The following is a 16665-nucleotide window of genomic DNA, read 5'->3' as shown; positions in this document are numbered from 1 at the left end:
TATCTTCTTTACAGATTTTTTGGGAGGTCAGGTGGGTAGGAGACCTCAGGGAAGTTGATGATTAAGTAAGTAGTTGGGCTATGGAAAGACGCAAGAGCCACTTTCCTAACGAGGAGTCGAGGAGTCACGTTACTAACAAAGTAGGAAGCCTGGAGAGAGAAAGGATCCCGTTGAGGGTTCTGTTTAGCCATAGTCTGCTGACTACAGCCTTCCTCACACTCACCCTACAGCAGGACCTAAAGTTGAGCCAGCTCCAAACCAGAACGCCTAACACTGCCAGGATTAAGCAGCCCCAGGAATTCCTAATTACTTTTGTAAACCCCTCCCCAACCCCGCCATGTGGGGACCATGAACACTGGGGCAGAAGAAAAAGAAGAAAACCCGTAAGTAGAAAAGGCCATGTCGGTGGGGGAGGGGGAGATAGGGGGGAGATGGGGAATTCAAATTATTTCTAAAAATTTGAAATGGGAAATATCTGCAAAGTCATAATCTATATTTTCTATTTCCGGGTTCACTGACTCGAGACATATTTCATAGAAGTACTAGAAAGCAGCATTGATGGACTTTTTTTTCTTCCCTGACCTAAGAAATCACAAAGGAGCGTGCCCGTCAGGGGCTCTGGCCAAAGTGTCAGTGAGGTGGAGAAGTTGCTGGTGTCCTACCCCTTGTTGCCCTGGCTTCCAGCCTCACAACATCTATTAGGATTCATTTGTCAAAAAGCCAGTTTGATAGTGTTTTCTTAGTGGATTGACTTGACAGTTCCCCTTAGAATGCACAAACTGTACCTGTGTGTGTTACAGATGGGGAGAAGTACGTGGAAGCTCACCAATGACAGAGATGGGTTTGGAAAAGGAATTGAGCCCTTTGGTCCAACTCTTGGGTGGCCATATTAGCTCAGCCCTAATCATGTATCGCAAGTCATCAGCATAGGGCGCAAGCACCCTCCACACTTCTGGATCATGTTTACCAACAGATTTTGTGGGATGGCAAGCAGAGGAAAGGGTAGGTCAGAATCACAAAGACAAAGCATACGTACCTATTGATATTCTAGATCCCATTACACAAAAAAACAACGGCAGAATCAGGAAACGAATCAACAAATGCAGAGTCTAGGAACTTCCTTTAAGAATTAATTAAGCAAAGGGGAGAATTTATAAACTCTACTGCCAGGTGTTAGAAGTGGTAAGACAGGCAGGTATTGGGGGGTTTGGCATTTGTTGTCTTATACTGGAAATGGTAATAAAAAATATCTGCCATCATTTGGAAAAATAGATGCTAGGCTTCAGAAAGGCCCTCTGCTACCTCCTTAGGCACTTGTTTTGTGGCTGAGAAGAAAATGGCTTAGTAGGATTAAGTCTGTTCAAGCGCGTAGAGCTAGCAAGTGTCAGGACTCAGTTCTAAATCCTGTTCTTTGAACCACATGCTCTTTCCACTCTGTTATTCCACCTCTCAAGACCAGGTAAATTTGCAAAATAGTAGGGCTGTAGAATTTTAATCCACCCCTTGAGATTTGTATTAAACCTAACCTACAGGTCCCCTGCCCACTCCTAATTCCCATCCTCTCTTTTGGAACATAATACCCTCTTTTGGAATATCATTATTGGGTTATTGCTGATGCTTTGGTGTGAAGAGCTCTTGGAAAAGAGTTACCAAGGGAAGAGCAACTGGGGAGAAAGCATATTCAATTTCCTAGATCTATTACCAGTTAAACTTGGCTCATCCTTGTTTCTTGATGAGCATGGGATCTTCTTTGTTGTGGCCAACTTGTGACATTGTGCATAAGTAGGAGAAGTGAAGAAAGTTACTGAGGAAGGAGGGGCTGTTGTAATTCAAAATGATTTGTGGTAGCCCTATGTTCCCGTCCTGACTGTCAGGAAACAGGGAGGCCCAGGTGTGGTAGGCTGGCAGGTGTAAAAACACTCAATTATCATTAGAAATTTTGACAAAGTACAAATTAGAGCAAGGCCTAGATCCCCACAAAAGAGTAGTCATCTGAGGAGCCCCCAGGGGATTTTGCCTCCTGCTGAAAGGCATATGGGAGGAGACTGTGGTCATGTTGCAGGGAAGTAGGGTTCATTCAGCAACTCGTTGACCATAATGTCGACCCGATTGATGGGTCTTCTGTTCCTCTTTCAAGTTCTGGTTATTTGGTGTTTTTTAAAATACAGAAACAAAGGATCATACGCTTTTGTCAAATCATTACCAGTCTTCATCTACTTTGCATAAAGAAGCAGGAAAAGACGGATCAAATTTGGGGGACTGATGACTGCCAACCTACAGGAGCTGCATTTAATCAGGAAGAGGAGGATAAATACAAGGTCATGAAATCTAAAATCTAATTTCTCTTCTCTGTTCTTCAACTATATATTATTCTTTCCCTAGTCTTGTAGTATATTCTGGGATGGTGGTGCTAATTGACCAATAAGAAGATCATTAAACTTAAATATCTGCTATTCTGCTTTTTAGTCACCATAGAGGTATATATAAGAATTTTATAATCTTATATATTTTATATAATCTTATATAAGAATTAACGGTGTCAATTACCAGAACAAATCAATCATCTTTTCAAAATTTCTCTCTTTCTTATGTCTAGTGTTTGCACCAAATACTGGATCTATTCTTGTATATAACCCAGAATCCATAAAAGAAAATTTTAATTTCATCCATGGAATAGACATCCCCATGAAGGTCGGATTTGAAGTTCATTTAACTCAGCAGTATGTTCCCAAAATGGTACTCTAAAAGTTTTTCTTTCACTTATTATTAAAAGACCTTCTAGGCCTCATCCTCACCCTACACAGACACATATAAGATGTGCGAATGGCTTTTCTTTTCAGCCATTTGAGACGGGTAATAAATCATAAGCAATCCTCCTGCAATCTAAAGAAATCATCCTTTTATGTCCTTGATCTTGAATGGAAATGTCTGATTTTTGCATCAGTTATGGAGAACAGTTATGAAAGTGATTTTATTCATTGAATTATGCAAAGTGATGAGACTGAGCACTCTAGTTGTGGGAGAAGAAAATTACTTGGTAGACACCAAACGGTATGGTGTAAAATAAAGGGAAAGAGGGCAAAAGCAGATTTCTCTGAAAATGTGGAGTAAATTTTAGGTTAGGTCAATCCAAGCAGGTTGGTTGAAGAACTGTCTAAATCGTGCCTCACTTTTGTGATGTGTTACCCCTGCTACTGTAGATCAGCTCTTCCAGTAGGCTCTGGAGACCATGAGCAGGTGAGGGAATTCCACACTGCTATCCCCTCTCAGATGGTTCTTCTAAACCCAGTCAATTCTTAAAGCAAATTTGGAAAGAGATGTGCTGGCCACATTTAACCACCCTGTTCCCTTTCCCTGCAACTGACCTTAACCGGCTATGAAACAAGTGTGATAGAACTCATGAAATTGACAAGGTGCCATTTACTTCCTTGTACCAAATACACAAGTAGAGACTAAGAGGGGACCATTTTCCAGGTGATAATGGACATGTTGAGTTAGGCTCATTTATGTCCATTATGCTGTTAGGGACTATGCAAACAGATGCGTGTATGAATACACATGGAATCCAAACCAAGCGCATCACGGGCCTCCCATAATAAACAAATAAAAGGGAAAAGATGAAATAACTGGTTTAGACCAAAAAGTCTTCAATATCAGTTCACAGACAGTAGTGTACCCTGATACTTTCTTTAAATACATTTCCTGGTAAACTGGGAATAAAATAATTCTAGAAAGCATCTGTGTCCCCCTGGTCTATATATATGCTTTGATGTAACAGCTCCACCTTCCAGATAATTTGGAAATAAAACGCAATTAGAAACTAGACACTGTAAACTCAAAAAGAATAGTAAGCTGCCTGTGTCAAATGAATGTGACTGTAACATTTTGTAATGGGGGAGCATCTTAGTGAAGGGAGTACAGGGTGATTGAAAGTCTTCTTCCAACCAGCCAGACTCTGGGTAATGGAAGTTATCAACGTGTATCAGGTGATAACCAGTCATCTTAGCTTGAAAACAATGTGAGAACTGAACCTTTAGAAATGTCAAGTGACCAAACAAGTATGTGCAGAAATTAACTTTTTTTTTTATTATATATCATATAATGTAGTAGTAAAGTTTGTTTGAAGTGCATGAATAAAAAGTTAGTGAAATTACAGGAGGAACAATCTATATAGCAATAATAGGTGCATTCCTTGTGCATCTGAAAGAAAAGAAAAAGAGTTTTCACTCATTTTGGCCTAAAACTTAGTGTCAGGTTCCCAGGATTCTGACATCAGAACCCGGATAACGCTGATTAGAACCATAGGGGCTTTACAATAAAAGCTAAAATATTGACCATATGATGGCAAAAAGTCTTATTTTGTGGTTGACTGATTCTCTTCTAGCTACTCTCTGGTGAAGTCGGTGGCGCTGTGGAGGAGGACCGCCGTCGCCTGGACGAGGACCGGGACCGCTCGGCATTGTCGTAGCTGACGTGCTTGTCGTAATTCTCCATCTGAGCCTCGATGAAATCTCTCTGCTGTTGCCTGATGGTCTGGCTGATGAGCCCAGGGAGGGCGTGGATGCTGCCAATCAGAGTCTCTAGTTTTGTCTCCACGGTAACGATCCTCTTCTCAAAGTCTTCGCTCCGTTCATTTAGGTCGGAAATCATGTCATACATGATGTTCTGGGTCTACAAAACAGGATGGGAGACAGATAAGGAAACCAAGGACTAAGATTTCAGGACACTGGCCCTGGAAGCAAACTGTCAACTCTCCAAGTCTGAGGGATGGATTCCTTTTGGTGGCACACAAAGAAATAGGGGCATCAGCTAATGGAGCACTTGACTTTGCAAAGCAGATTTAGTATGTCTGTTCAATGCCAGGATTTAGAAATGTAGGATCTTTGGGGCCCCTGGGTGGCTCAGTCAGTTGAGCTTCCGACTCTTGATTTTGGCTCAGTTTGTGATCTCAGGGTTGTGACATCAAGCCCCACACCTTGGGCTCTGCACTGGATGGAGAGCCTGCTTAAGATTCTCTTCCTTCCCCCCCACACCCTCCCCCTCCTAAAAATATGTAAGATTTTAGGCCTTAACCTGATCCAGTTGCAGAAAATGTCATACAGGTTTGCTGGTGGTATGCCCCATGATTTTTGGTGGTGCCGAGACAAAGTTGTGATTTAATATTTATGTAGATTTCTTAATAGCAGTTACAAAAGTTAGCACGTCACATTCGTTTTGCAACATGTAATATTTATTAGGGCAAGGGTAATTTTTTTTTTTTTTAAAGATTTTTTTATTTATTTATTTGACAGAGAGGGAGAGAGAGCAGGAACACAAGCAGGGGGAGTGGGAGAGGGAGAAGCAGGCTTCCCGCAGAGCAGGGAGCCTGATGTGGGGCTCGATCCCAGGACCCTGGGATCATGACCTGAGCCGAAGGCAGACTCTTAACGACTGAGCCACCCAGATGCCCCAGGGCAAGGGTAATTTTTAAAATGAAGCAGATTTAAAGAATAATCATAATAGTACACAGAAGATACTGGAATGTAGCAAAAATTTTGAAGGTGGAATATGAAGGAAGTTTAGGACAAACTAATTTGGTCAAGTAATTTAGTAACTTAAAGCAAGAAAAAATTCTGAATGATCCTTTGTGGCCCTAGGTTTCAAATTACAGGCTCTCCGTTGGGTAAAAGCATTTTGAGAGGTAAAAAGTTGGGGGGAGATTAAGTTACCAGTCTACCCTGTTGGCTATGGGTTTATCAGAGCTGAGTGGTTTGAAAGAGGAAAATGTTTTTTGTTCTCTAGCGGATCTTGAAATTGTCTTGATGAGAGGCTTTTCCTAACTTGGACTCCCAGTTATGTTTCTGGAGGGAACTGAGAGACCAGGAAGAAGGGAAGGACGGGCACACGAATCTCCTCCCATTGATGCTTTTCCCAAGTTTCAAAACCTTTGTTGAAGCTGTCCATCCCTCTATCTCATTTCCCTCTATTAAATGTGCTCTTACCTGCTTACTAACCTCTTAATGATGATAAATGAACTGATTAAGAGAGTTACTATTCAGGACACAGACACTTAGTTTGAGCTTGGTCATGGAGACAGAGCACATTAACTTTATTTTTTACTACATAGTCTTGAGAATATGGGAGCAACATCCATTCACTCAGAAAATACTGAACCCTTATGGCACAACAGCTCTGTAGCTGTAATAATAAGCATGGTACTCAAGAAATAATTTGAAAGAAATAGCGCAGCATGTATCTGTGAGCATCCTGCCTTATAGACAGACTCCTGAAGTGACATTATATAGTGCAGATTTATAATATTAAATTAATTATATATAGTAAAATGTTATATTATTTCCAAGTGGTCTGCTTTATTTACCCAATTTCTTTATCATTTGGCCTTGGAGTGATGTAAGAGTCCGCCCCATCTTTGTTCAAGACGTGTCCATTTGAGAGCCACGTGTGTAAATATTAATTGAGAACATTTTCGAGTCTCATGTGTGCTGCCCACCTTCAATGCACGACATATGCTCTCCTGGGGGTAAGTCATTGAATTCTTCACTTACCTTCTAGTTGTAAGGCCTCAAATATTCAATTTTTACATATTTATATTGCATGTGTCACTGATATACATTAAAACAAATATAATGTCGTTGTGTTATTTCATGAGGCTAGAATAAGTAGGTGTAATTTTCCTAGTGATACTGGAGGCTTTATAAAAGACAAACAACAGGATGTACAGATCCAACTGAGAGTTGCCCCTTTATTTTTAATTTTTTTAAAGATTTATTTATTTGTTTTGAGAGAGAGCGAGCATGCACAGAGAGGGGAAGAGGGAGAGAGAGAATCTCCAACAGCCTCCCTGCTGAGTGCAGAGCCCAATGCAGGGCTTGATCTCACAACCCTGAGATTATGACCTGAGCCGGAGTCAAGAGTCCAATGCTTAACCGACTGAGCCACCCAGGTGCCCCTAGAGAGAGTTGCCCCTTTGAAAGCATTCGTGTTAAAAGGTTGAGAACGGGGGCGCCTGGGTGGCTCAGTCGTTAAGCATCCACCTTCGGCTCAGGTCGTGATCCCAGGGTCCTGGGATCGAGCCCCGCATCGGGCTCCCTGCTCCGCGGGAAGCCTGCTTCTCCCTCTCCCACTCCCCCTGCTTGTGTTCCCTCTCTGGCTGTCCCTCTCTCTGTCAAATAAATAAAATCTTAAAAAAAAAAAAAAAAAGGTTGAGAACTTCCACATGATGCCTCCTTTGGAATTAGCTCAGGAAAATGGAAGGTTGTCATTGTGGGCAAATAGTCATATTTTTAAAGTGGAGTTGACTTGAAAGGAACAACCAAAAATCAACCAGATAAATCTTGTGAGTGTGACAGAAGAATCAAGGGACCATTAATGTGCTTTTTAAAAAGTACTATGACTTTTTAAATAATGAAAAAAGAATCCTAAATTATAAAAACTGATTCTCTTTTTTTTGGAAAGATGATTCTCATGTTATGACGTAATTTCTTGTTGTTTTTTTTTTTTTAAATTTCAACATTGCAGTCCTCTGAGTGGGCTTAAAATAAATAAAAAAATAATTTTATTGCTGAGTCCTATGTAGCCCTGAACATCATGGTCAAACCCAGGATGTAGTTCTGTTCTCAAAGGGATGAGACTGAATGACAAATATGAAACCCAACGGTATTGTCTCATATTCCACTTATGTTTCTTACTGTATTTTCAAGCCCCTGTAAGTAGGAAGGCTTTTAGAATGGGGGTTGAATAATTTATGTAGGGAAAGAGCATATGAAGGAAGAGTTTTAGGAAAATTCTGTTCAGTTGGGTCATTGGGTTTAGGGTGGTTTGTTGGCTTGATGCGTTAAGCAAGTTTGGGGTGTCCTCCTCCAAAAGCACGATCAGTTACTGTGCAGTGCTTCATTCCAACAGACCTCATCACAAGGGCTGAGACCCCAAGCTTACCTTGGCCAGGTCCACCAAGGTATTGGCTTGGTCATTCAGTTTCCTCTGCTCCATCTTTACACTTCTTAATCTAAAAGACAGAATCTGAAGTCAGAAGGGCTCCTTCCTTTCTACTGCTCTCATACGCCTTCCAAAGAGCATGCATAAAATTGCCAAGAGCAAAGAACTGCATGGATAATGCCTTGAATATTTGGGGTCAAGTCCAAACTGGTTATGTATCTGGTACAATGAGAAGCATGCTTCCCCAACACCGCAAAAAAGGAAAAGAGTGAGAGAGAGATAGAGATAGAGAGAGAGAGAGAGAAAGAGATGAGGTGTCCTTAGGACAACTATTTACCAGGGAGTTAAAAGTTGAACGGAGTAAGGCTCATAAGGATTTAACCATATGAGAAAAGTCAAAACATTCCTTAAAATCCCAGTATCGTTTCAAATAGACATAGGAAGAAATAGGCAAAGCGACGACAATTTCATCAATGTTGGAGCAGTGAGCACCTTCCTATGCCTACATGACTAGATACGGGGCATAGCCCTGTTCAGCTGGAGATGGATTGGGTTAGGTATTTGAACCTGATGAAACACAGTGATAAGTGAGATTCTTATTAGCAAAAAGAAAGCTTTTATTCAACCAGCAGCAAGATAACTCAAAACACATAATTCTCTTATTCTTCCTTGTGTTTCCCTTGACTTTTATCTTAAACTGCCATGAATTTGAAGGGGAGCCAGACCATTTCCTTGGGAGAATTTCCCTTAATTTTTTATTGTAGATAAAAGTCAGCGGACAATTAAAATGTCTGACAGATGGGACCAGTACTCGTAAAGTTACTTTTAGATACTTTGAAATATCATTGCATATATCTGATTGACAGTCAAACAACCACTGGTTTTTTTTTTTTTTTTTAAATCTTTCTGAATGACAACTCTTACTATTCCTTATTTACTATAATATTTAAAAAAAATATTTATTCATTGCTTACTCTGTACCAAGAAATGAAGATTTTCCAACAAGAGACAAGTGGTTTATTGTTCTTTAAGCCAACGATTCAGAGCCATGCTCCAGGAGAGGAGCAAGTCTCTCTCAGCTACTTAGTTAAAAAAAAAAAAAAAGTCCATGCTAACCTTTTTGCCTTGATGACATGTTGTTTGTAAAGTATAGTGTTGATGTTGGAGAGTCATCTTGATAATTTCCCAATTTAAATGAAAGGTAATTACAAAAAAGGGATAAAAAATTCACAGGGCAAGATTTTACTGCCAGGGAGATTTTTGCAACAAATGTTCATGATGCACAGTGATTTTGTTTTGAAACTACGATATCCAATATGTCCCCAAATCTGCTTGACAGTGAAGATAGAGTTCCTTCTGCCAGTATGGGTGTAACTGACACCTGCCTATAACACGATATTTAACCATCCAAAACAGCTTAAGGTTATAACATATCATTGCAAGTCTGTGTTTCTCTATTAGAATGCTTGGAACTCAGTTGATTGGCTCCTTTCTGTGCTATTCTAGAGATGGAATATGTTTAAGTGTAAAAGAAATTTACAAATATGTATTTAAATCTAACACGTCGTTGAGATAGGTTTCTCTAAGTAGTTACAAGGATTACAGTTCTTGTGTCTGCCTTTTAAAAACAAGTCCCTCCCCTCCCCCTGCCAAAAAAAACAAAAAACAAACAAACAAAAAACCCCTTGAAACATGTGTGGGGTCATTCTACAGAAATGTACTAGAGAAAACAAAGGGGCCAGACATGGACTCCATTCTCCCTGGCCCGAATTTGACCTTCAGTTTCTTAATGGAGGAAACGAATAGGGTTAGGTGAGGACAGTGGTTCTGAAGTGCTGGATTTATACCAGCAGAGGTGTTCTAGATGGCTAAGTGACACGCAAATAAGAAGACCTTAAATACTAAACCAGATGGAGAGACAGTTCTCTTTAATTCTCTTCCAATTCATGATTATTACAGGAAAAATGTCTCAGGCTGGTTCTATCCTGTTTTTATCTCCCAACACCTGCTAGTCTCTCCTTTCTGAAAAAAGAGAGAGCAGAATTTCAGCTGAGAGCTTTCTGCAGGCAACAGTCCGTGGCTAGAATTCAACGCCAGTGTTGCAGTTGTTGGCTGATGCTGCCTTTACCTCTCTTTGCTGGGAATGGTTTTTAGGTTTTTTCATTTTGGTTTGTTTTTGTTTTTGTTTTTTAGCCATTTTGTGATAGAGACTTACATCAAGCTTTGTTTTCAGATTTAAGTAATAGGAGAGTCGGCACATGAATGACCCAAGTTTGGGGAACCAGATCAGAAGCCTCCAGCAACTAGTGAGTGCAGGCAAAGTCCTGAGCTTGGCCGGTCCCGCGGAAGGGCCAGAGTGCTGGTCCCTTCGCTGAGGTGAGTACTCTGTCTTCCAAACAGTGAAGCCTAATTTGCTTCTCTTGAATTCCTATATTATGTTTCTGACAGTAGAATTTTGCCCATTTTCTTTTCCACTAATCCGGAAAGCTGACATAGAGCAGCCTATTCGATTGGAATCCGCTGAGCTACTTGTACTTAAATCATCTTGCCTTGCTGCTTCTGAGACTGCCTGAACCATAGAACTGGCAGAAAAAAAGCCTACTTAAAGCTTCAGCTGTCAGAATAAAAGGTAAAAGGTGTGTGTTTTACTTCCCTTCCCCCCGCCCCCCAAAAGAAGAATAAGGAACATATGTTGACTTCTTCCTTGTGAACTTCACTTATCACAGGAAAAGATCATGATTTTGGATCACATTTCCATAGCAGCAATCAGACTACTAAAATTCACAAATAAAGGATCCACTTGGGTGCATGCAGCCAGTAGAAAATTCTGCAAATGTTGAGGGGAGCGGCTCACACAACTTACTTCCGAGCTCTATTTTCATTTTGTTGAAATAAAAAGACAAAACAAAAGAAAAGAAACTGTAAAATATTCTGGAACAAAATAACAGCGTGGTGTTCAATTGTGCACAGGGGGCTCGATTCATTGGCGGAAAGATCCTGTTAAGGTTCTGCAGGATTTTGGCACAGTGATCACAGAAAAACACTGTTCAATTATATTAGCATCCTTCACTGCTGAGAGACTGCCTCACCTGAAACACAGCGCTTTCTCCAGAACGAAGGTTCAGAAGGAAGAACCTCTACCAGGTCATTATGGCCTCTTTGATACTCGATGTCCAAGTAAACTACAAGACCCATTTTGGTCTAATATGAATGTCATAGGGACAATAGTCTCAACAATGGGATTATAATGTCAGTGTTTCTTGGAGGGGGTATATCTACTCCGAGTTGGGGCTGTTCAGAAGCCTGGCTTTCTGAAAGGTGGGTAATCCAAAAACTCAGCATCAGAGAAATTCTGTTTACTGAATTTCTCGGCTCCAAGACAAGTTCATGTTGATTGCTGGGTCTGTAGTTGAGATAGAAGAATGATACACTTTAAAAGAGTTAATGCTGATACCAGAAAAAGTGCTCAAAGGTCTACAGGCACAGGATGCTTCCTGGCACTAAGTGATGATCCCTAAAGACAGATCTGTTACTGGAAAGAGGACAGAGCCTGGAGAAGCAGGCATCTACTGGAGACTAGGGAGGCCATGTGTCAGGCAGAGACGCTGGGAAGAGGGGAGTCCAGATCGAGCTCTGGAAAAGCTCTCAGGACAAATCCGAGGATGGGAGAGGCCAGCAGAGCTCTAGCCAATGAAATTATAAATCTGTGTCTGAATAGTGGGCAATGGGAGCCTTGCCCTGAAGAATCGAGCCCTGTGTGCTTTCCTGCATGACTTCACTCACTCAAAATGAGAGATTAGGCACGATCAGAATAATCTAGCCAAAACCCAGCCCATAGAAATGTCCAGTTGTACTTTTTAATTTTTTTTTTTACAAAGTATAAGTACCCTCCCACCTCAAAGGAAATCAGATAACCCCAAGACTAAGTTATAAAACAATTTAGAACATTTGCGTTGCTCAAAGCTGATCTACTTTAGAACTACATTGTTGCTACTGAAGAAACAGAATGAGAAATGTCTGCAAGAAGCAGAAGAATCATGAATGGTTTCCTCTGTTATGCTATCCCAGAGCAGGATTCTGGAAGGCCCATGTAAGCTATACCTTGAACCCCTTAAGAGTGGGTCCGTGCACCTTCTAGAAATCTAACAATTGCTTAGGGGCAATTTTTCAACTTAGCTTCCCCCAATAATTTTTTCTGACATACTATAAAAATTTTCAAACCTGTGGCAAAGTTGAAAAAAATTTACAGTGAACACCCCTAAGCTGCCCCCACTGCCCCAAGATTGGAGCATGAGTGCATTTTGCGACAAGATAGATAAAAATATAAATACCCACCATTCACATGTGGCTACAAAATTATTACAGAAACCATCAAAGCAGTTTTTCCAATAGTTTTGTTATATAAAAACTTATCAATGGTACCCAAGGCCACTCACATTTCATTTTCTATTTAATAGGTACATCACACTGACAGAAAGGGTTATAAATATGATCCCAGAGGAAATGGCATGTGTGGTTGCTAGACCCACAGACTGACCACACCTGCTCACACACACAAAGGTAAGTTTTGTGTTTTTTTTTTTAATATACCTGAACAATATAAGTTCGTATTGAAATATTAAAAGAACAAAGGATGATTCTCCACAGTATGGAGAAATCTTGGATGAATGTTGGGTTTCTATGTGGTACACTTGTGGGGGTGTAGGAATGGCTACTCTACCAGGAGAAGGGTACCCGGGGACCCTTGAGGAGGCAGCCTGTCCTCAGAGGTGAAGGCTCAGTGTCTCTCTGGGGACTCGCTCTCTTAGTCTAAACTTTAAGGAACCAAGATGTGGAGGCTCCTAGGGGGTGGTATTTGGTTATAAAGGTAGCCATGATCTCCAGCAAGCAGTTTCTTCTTGGGAGCCAGATCTGATCCTGTGTCCTTCTGTGTTTCCCTTTTACGCATTCCCAGACTTGGACAGAGTATTATCTTAAAATTCTAGCCTTTCCTTACAATGGGATAAAAAGCATAGTTGGGGGCCCAGTGTGACATCCCAGAGCTAAAGGGGAAATGATGTCACTTTGGGGCTGGTGGCAGCAAGAACGTGACTAAAGCGCTCTGAGGAGCCATGAGGGCGGGCTCTACTGTACTGTATGTGTGGAGTCTCCATTTTAGATCTCACGGTGCCTGGATTTTATTCTCATTACGGTAGTAATTTCTAGACAGAGTCCACACTGTGAGTGCTACTATTTAGAAACGCACAGTTGGAGGGAGAAGTGAAAGGGTAGCCCTTGAATGCTGAGTGATTTCCGAGAGACTCTCAGTGTAATATATTAGGTATGTACTACCTGAGGATATACAATAAAAACTCCAGCTTCAGAGCTTTCTGGTCTACCACACTAGGCGGCTCCGAGAAAGACACATCTTGCCATCTACTCAGGATACCCAGTGTGTTGACCTACCTTTCCATGATTCCCCTGGTAGGCTGCATGAGGAAAGCTACTTTTCTGGCCCATCCATGGGACAGATCTGCTCTTCCCCACACAGAAATGGCATGGACTTAAGAGCAAGGCTGTGCAGCCTCAAGATGGATGCCCACATGAATGTACTTACGGTAAGGATGCTGCCAGCCTGAGGGAGAAAAATTGGTGCTTTCAAGTCATTATTGAAACTCACTACAGAGACATTTGTCCTTTAAAAGTCTATGATGGTTATATACAGTGTTACAACAAAATGGTGTGAAGAACTTCAACAAACTGAATAATGGTGGTCTGGATAAAGTCAGAATAATGGTGGAAGAGCGTAAGGTCTGCAGGCACTATAAAATCTATAATGAACACGGAGTGTATAGAAAATCCCCCAAGTCCTGAGTAAAGACTCATTTAAAAATGCAAGTATTAAATCAAGCATCTATACTATCTTCATAGAAACATGTTGGCAGGGTGTTAAAAACAAAATCCAGACAGGTCATAAAACAGTAAATGTTTGTCAAGATTTTGCAGTAGATACAAACGAAACATCCTAGAGCAAACTAGATGAATAATTAAGCTATAGTAGGAAATACAATTGCAACTGAAAATATTGTTTCTAAAGAGAGAACCTGAGAAGACATTTTAGTTAATACAGTAAATGACGATTCTCCCCCATAATGAATGATTTTTTTAGTCCTAAAAAGAACGGACAATCTTCTTAGCATTTCATTTGTGGAATTACTAAAATGCCAAATAATGTCTTCTGGGCACAGATATGACAGTGTTTTCTTTTTTCTTCTCTCACGAGAGAAGAATGACCAAGTGTGAGAATTTAGACCCAGAGCTACACAAGCAGGAAGGCAACAAATGAGAAATGGTACTTACTGGTGAATAGCTTGCAAGAATTTTCGTTGATGTTTTCTTACTTTTGCATGATCTATCTTTTTCACTAGCTTTGTATTTTTGTAAATTAGCCATGTTTCCCTGAGTACATTGGCAGCTGCGTTTTTCACCTGTTAAGAAAACAAACAACAAATTCAAATCAAAACCACATTGAGATACCACCTTACACCAGTTAGAATGGCAAAAATGGACAGGGAAAGAAACAACAAATGTTCAAGAGGTTGTGGAGAAAGGGGAACCCTCTTACACTGTTGGTGGGAATGCAAGTTGGTACAGCCACTTTGGAAAACAGTGTGGAGGTTCCTCAAAAATTTAAAAATAGAGCTACCCTATGACCCAGCAATTGCATTCCTGGGTATTTACCCCAAAGACACAGATGTAGTGAAAAGAAGGTCCATATGCACCCCAATGTTCACAGCAGCAATGTCCGCAATAGCCAAACTGTGGAAAGAGCCGAGATGCCCTTCAACAGATGAATGGATAAAGAAGATGTGGTCCATATAACAATGAAATATTACTCAGCCATCAGAAAAGATGAATACCCAACTTTTACATGAACATGGATGGGACTGGAGGAGATTATGCTAAGTGAAATAAGTCAAGCAGAGAAAGTCAGTTATCATATGGTTTCACCTATTTGTGGAACATAAGGAATAGCATGGAGGACGTTAGGAGAAGGAAGGGAAAAATGAAGGGGGGGAATCGGAGGGGAAGATGAACCGTGAGAGATGATGGACTCTGAAAAACTGAGGGTTCTAGAGGGGATGGGGGTGGGAGGATGGGTTAGTCTGGTGATGGGTATTAAAGAGGGCACGTATTAAATGGAGCACTGGGTGTTATAAGCAAACAATGAATCATGGAACGCCACATCAAAAACTAATGATGTACTGTATCGTGATTAACATAACATAATAATAATTAAAAAAACCCCCAAAACCCAAAAAAAACTAATGATGTATGGTGACTAACATAATAAAATTAAAAAAAAAAAAAAAAAGAAAACAAACGAACACAACAGTTGATAAATTCCAGAGCAGAATCCTTTGCAACGTGGCTGGGGGGGTTCATATTTGTCATTTGAATGATCATGGTAAGTTCTAGCTCGTTGAGTAACTGTTTCTCAAAAAAAAAAAAAAAAATGTGTCTTGAATCTGAGCCTGTTAAAAAGTACCTGTTTCTGTCTTGGGACCACATTTAAAATGGAATATTAGGGAGGTACTGACCTATTTCTGGGCTAAACTCTACCCCTCAGGAACCTTTTTATTCAACCAGTTTTTTTTTTTTTTTTTTTTTTAAAGAAATCAAGAGGAGCTTGTGACCTGTCTGGCAACACTAGGGGGGAAAAAAGGTGCTGATTTCCCCACCCTGTATTGTAATTGTTATCCCCATGTTCTTCATTTCCCTGGAGGAAGGCAAAATGCCAGAAGGCCAAGGTGAATCTTGTCTCTTGCAAGCTTGTTTGGTATTTTTGGCTGCAAAACGACAGGAAGGGCATGTTTCCACTGCTCAGTGTCCAAGCAGCCCTATTCTGCCCTCCTGGGGTGACTTAGCAAACTGTATGCCTGTTAGCATACTTTAATGAACTGACAGAGTCTATGTTGTTGTGATTTTGTTGGTTAATTTAAGTATGCTGCATTTCAAATGGATGAGACAAACCTAAAGGATGTAAGTGTTTCAGTAACACAGCCAAGGCCTAGTGTAGCTGATGGGAGGTGAGAATACTTCCTATAATATTCAAGCACTTTCTTTCTTTCTTTTTTTTTTTAAATTGTTTATTGTTTTATGTTAATCACCATACATTTCATCATTAGTTTTTGATGTAGTGTTCCATGATTCGTTGTTTGTGTATAATACCCAGTGCTCCATGCAGAACGTGCCCTCTTTAATACTCATCACCAGGCAAGTACTCATGGATCAACTTCTTAGAATAAGTCATTAATAATTAGCCTAAGTGAAACCTCTGGGTCATCATACCTTGCACTATGAGCAAGAAAGCACTTTCTTGATTAGCATCTTCAACAATTCCTGGAACCTGATAAAGGCCAGCCAAGGCCAAGTTTGGCCTCTCCCTTGCTCATAGTGCAAGGTATGATGACCCAGAGGTTTCACTTAGGCTAATTATTAATGACTTACTCTAAGAAGTTGATCCATGAGGCAAAGCATGAGAGACTCTTAACTCTAGGAAACAGACTGAGGGTTGCTGGAGGGGAGGGGGCTGGAGGGATAGGGTAACTGGGTGATGGGCATTAAGGAGGGCTCTTGATAGAATGAGCATTGGGGGTTGTATGCAACTGATCAATCACTAAATTGGACCTCTGAAACGAATAAAAAAAATCCGAAAAAAAAAGTTGATCCATTGAATTCTTCTGAGTG

The 16665-nt window shown here is 40.6% G+C and overlaps 1 protein-coding gene across 1 annotated transcript in view; it reads right to left on the bottom strand.

Moving 5' to 3' along the window:
- Positions 1-4063: 4063 nt before the first annotated feature.
- Positions 4064-16665, bottom strand: part of KCNN2 (potassium calcium-activated channel subfamily N member 2) — a 153901-nt gene continuing 141299 nt past the window's right edge. Inside the window, exons 7-9 of the mRNA XM_021701941.2 lie at positions 14275-14402; positions 7936-8005; positions 4064-4671 (exon numbers count right to left, since the gene is read on the bottom strand). Coding sequence (XP_021557616.2) covers positions 4381-4671; positions 7936-8005; positions 14275-14402 — 489 coding nt within the window. The 3' untranslated portion in view covers positions 4064-4380. The remainder of the gene's footprint in view (positions 4672-7935; positions 8006-14274; positions 14403-16665) is intronic.

Source organism: Neomonachus schauinslandi, chromosome 7, assembly GCF_002201575.2.
Source record: "Neomonachus schauinslandi chromosome 7, ASM220157v2, whole genome shotgun sequence".
NCBI classification, from domain to species: domain Eukaryota; kingdom Metazoa; phylum Chordata; class Mammalia; order Carnivora; family Phocidae; genus Neomonachus; species Neomonachus schauinslandi.
Note: the sequence above shows the minus strand (reverse complement) of the source record. Positions and strands in the feature narration are given on the sequence as shown.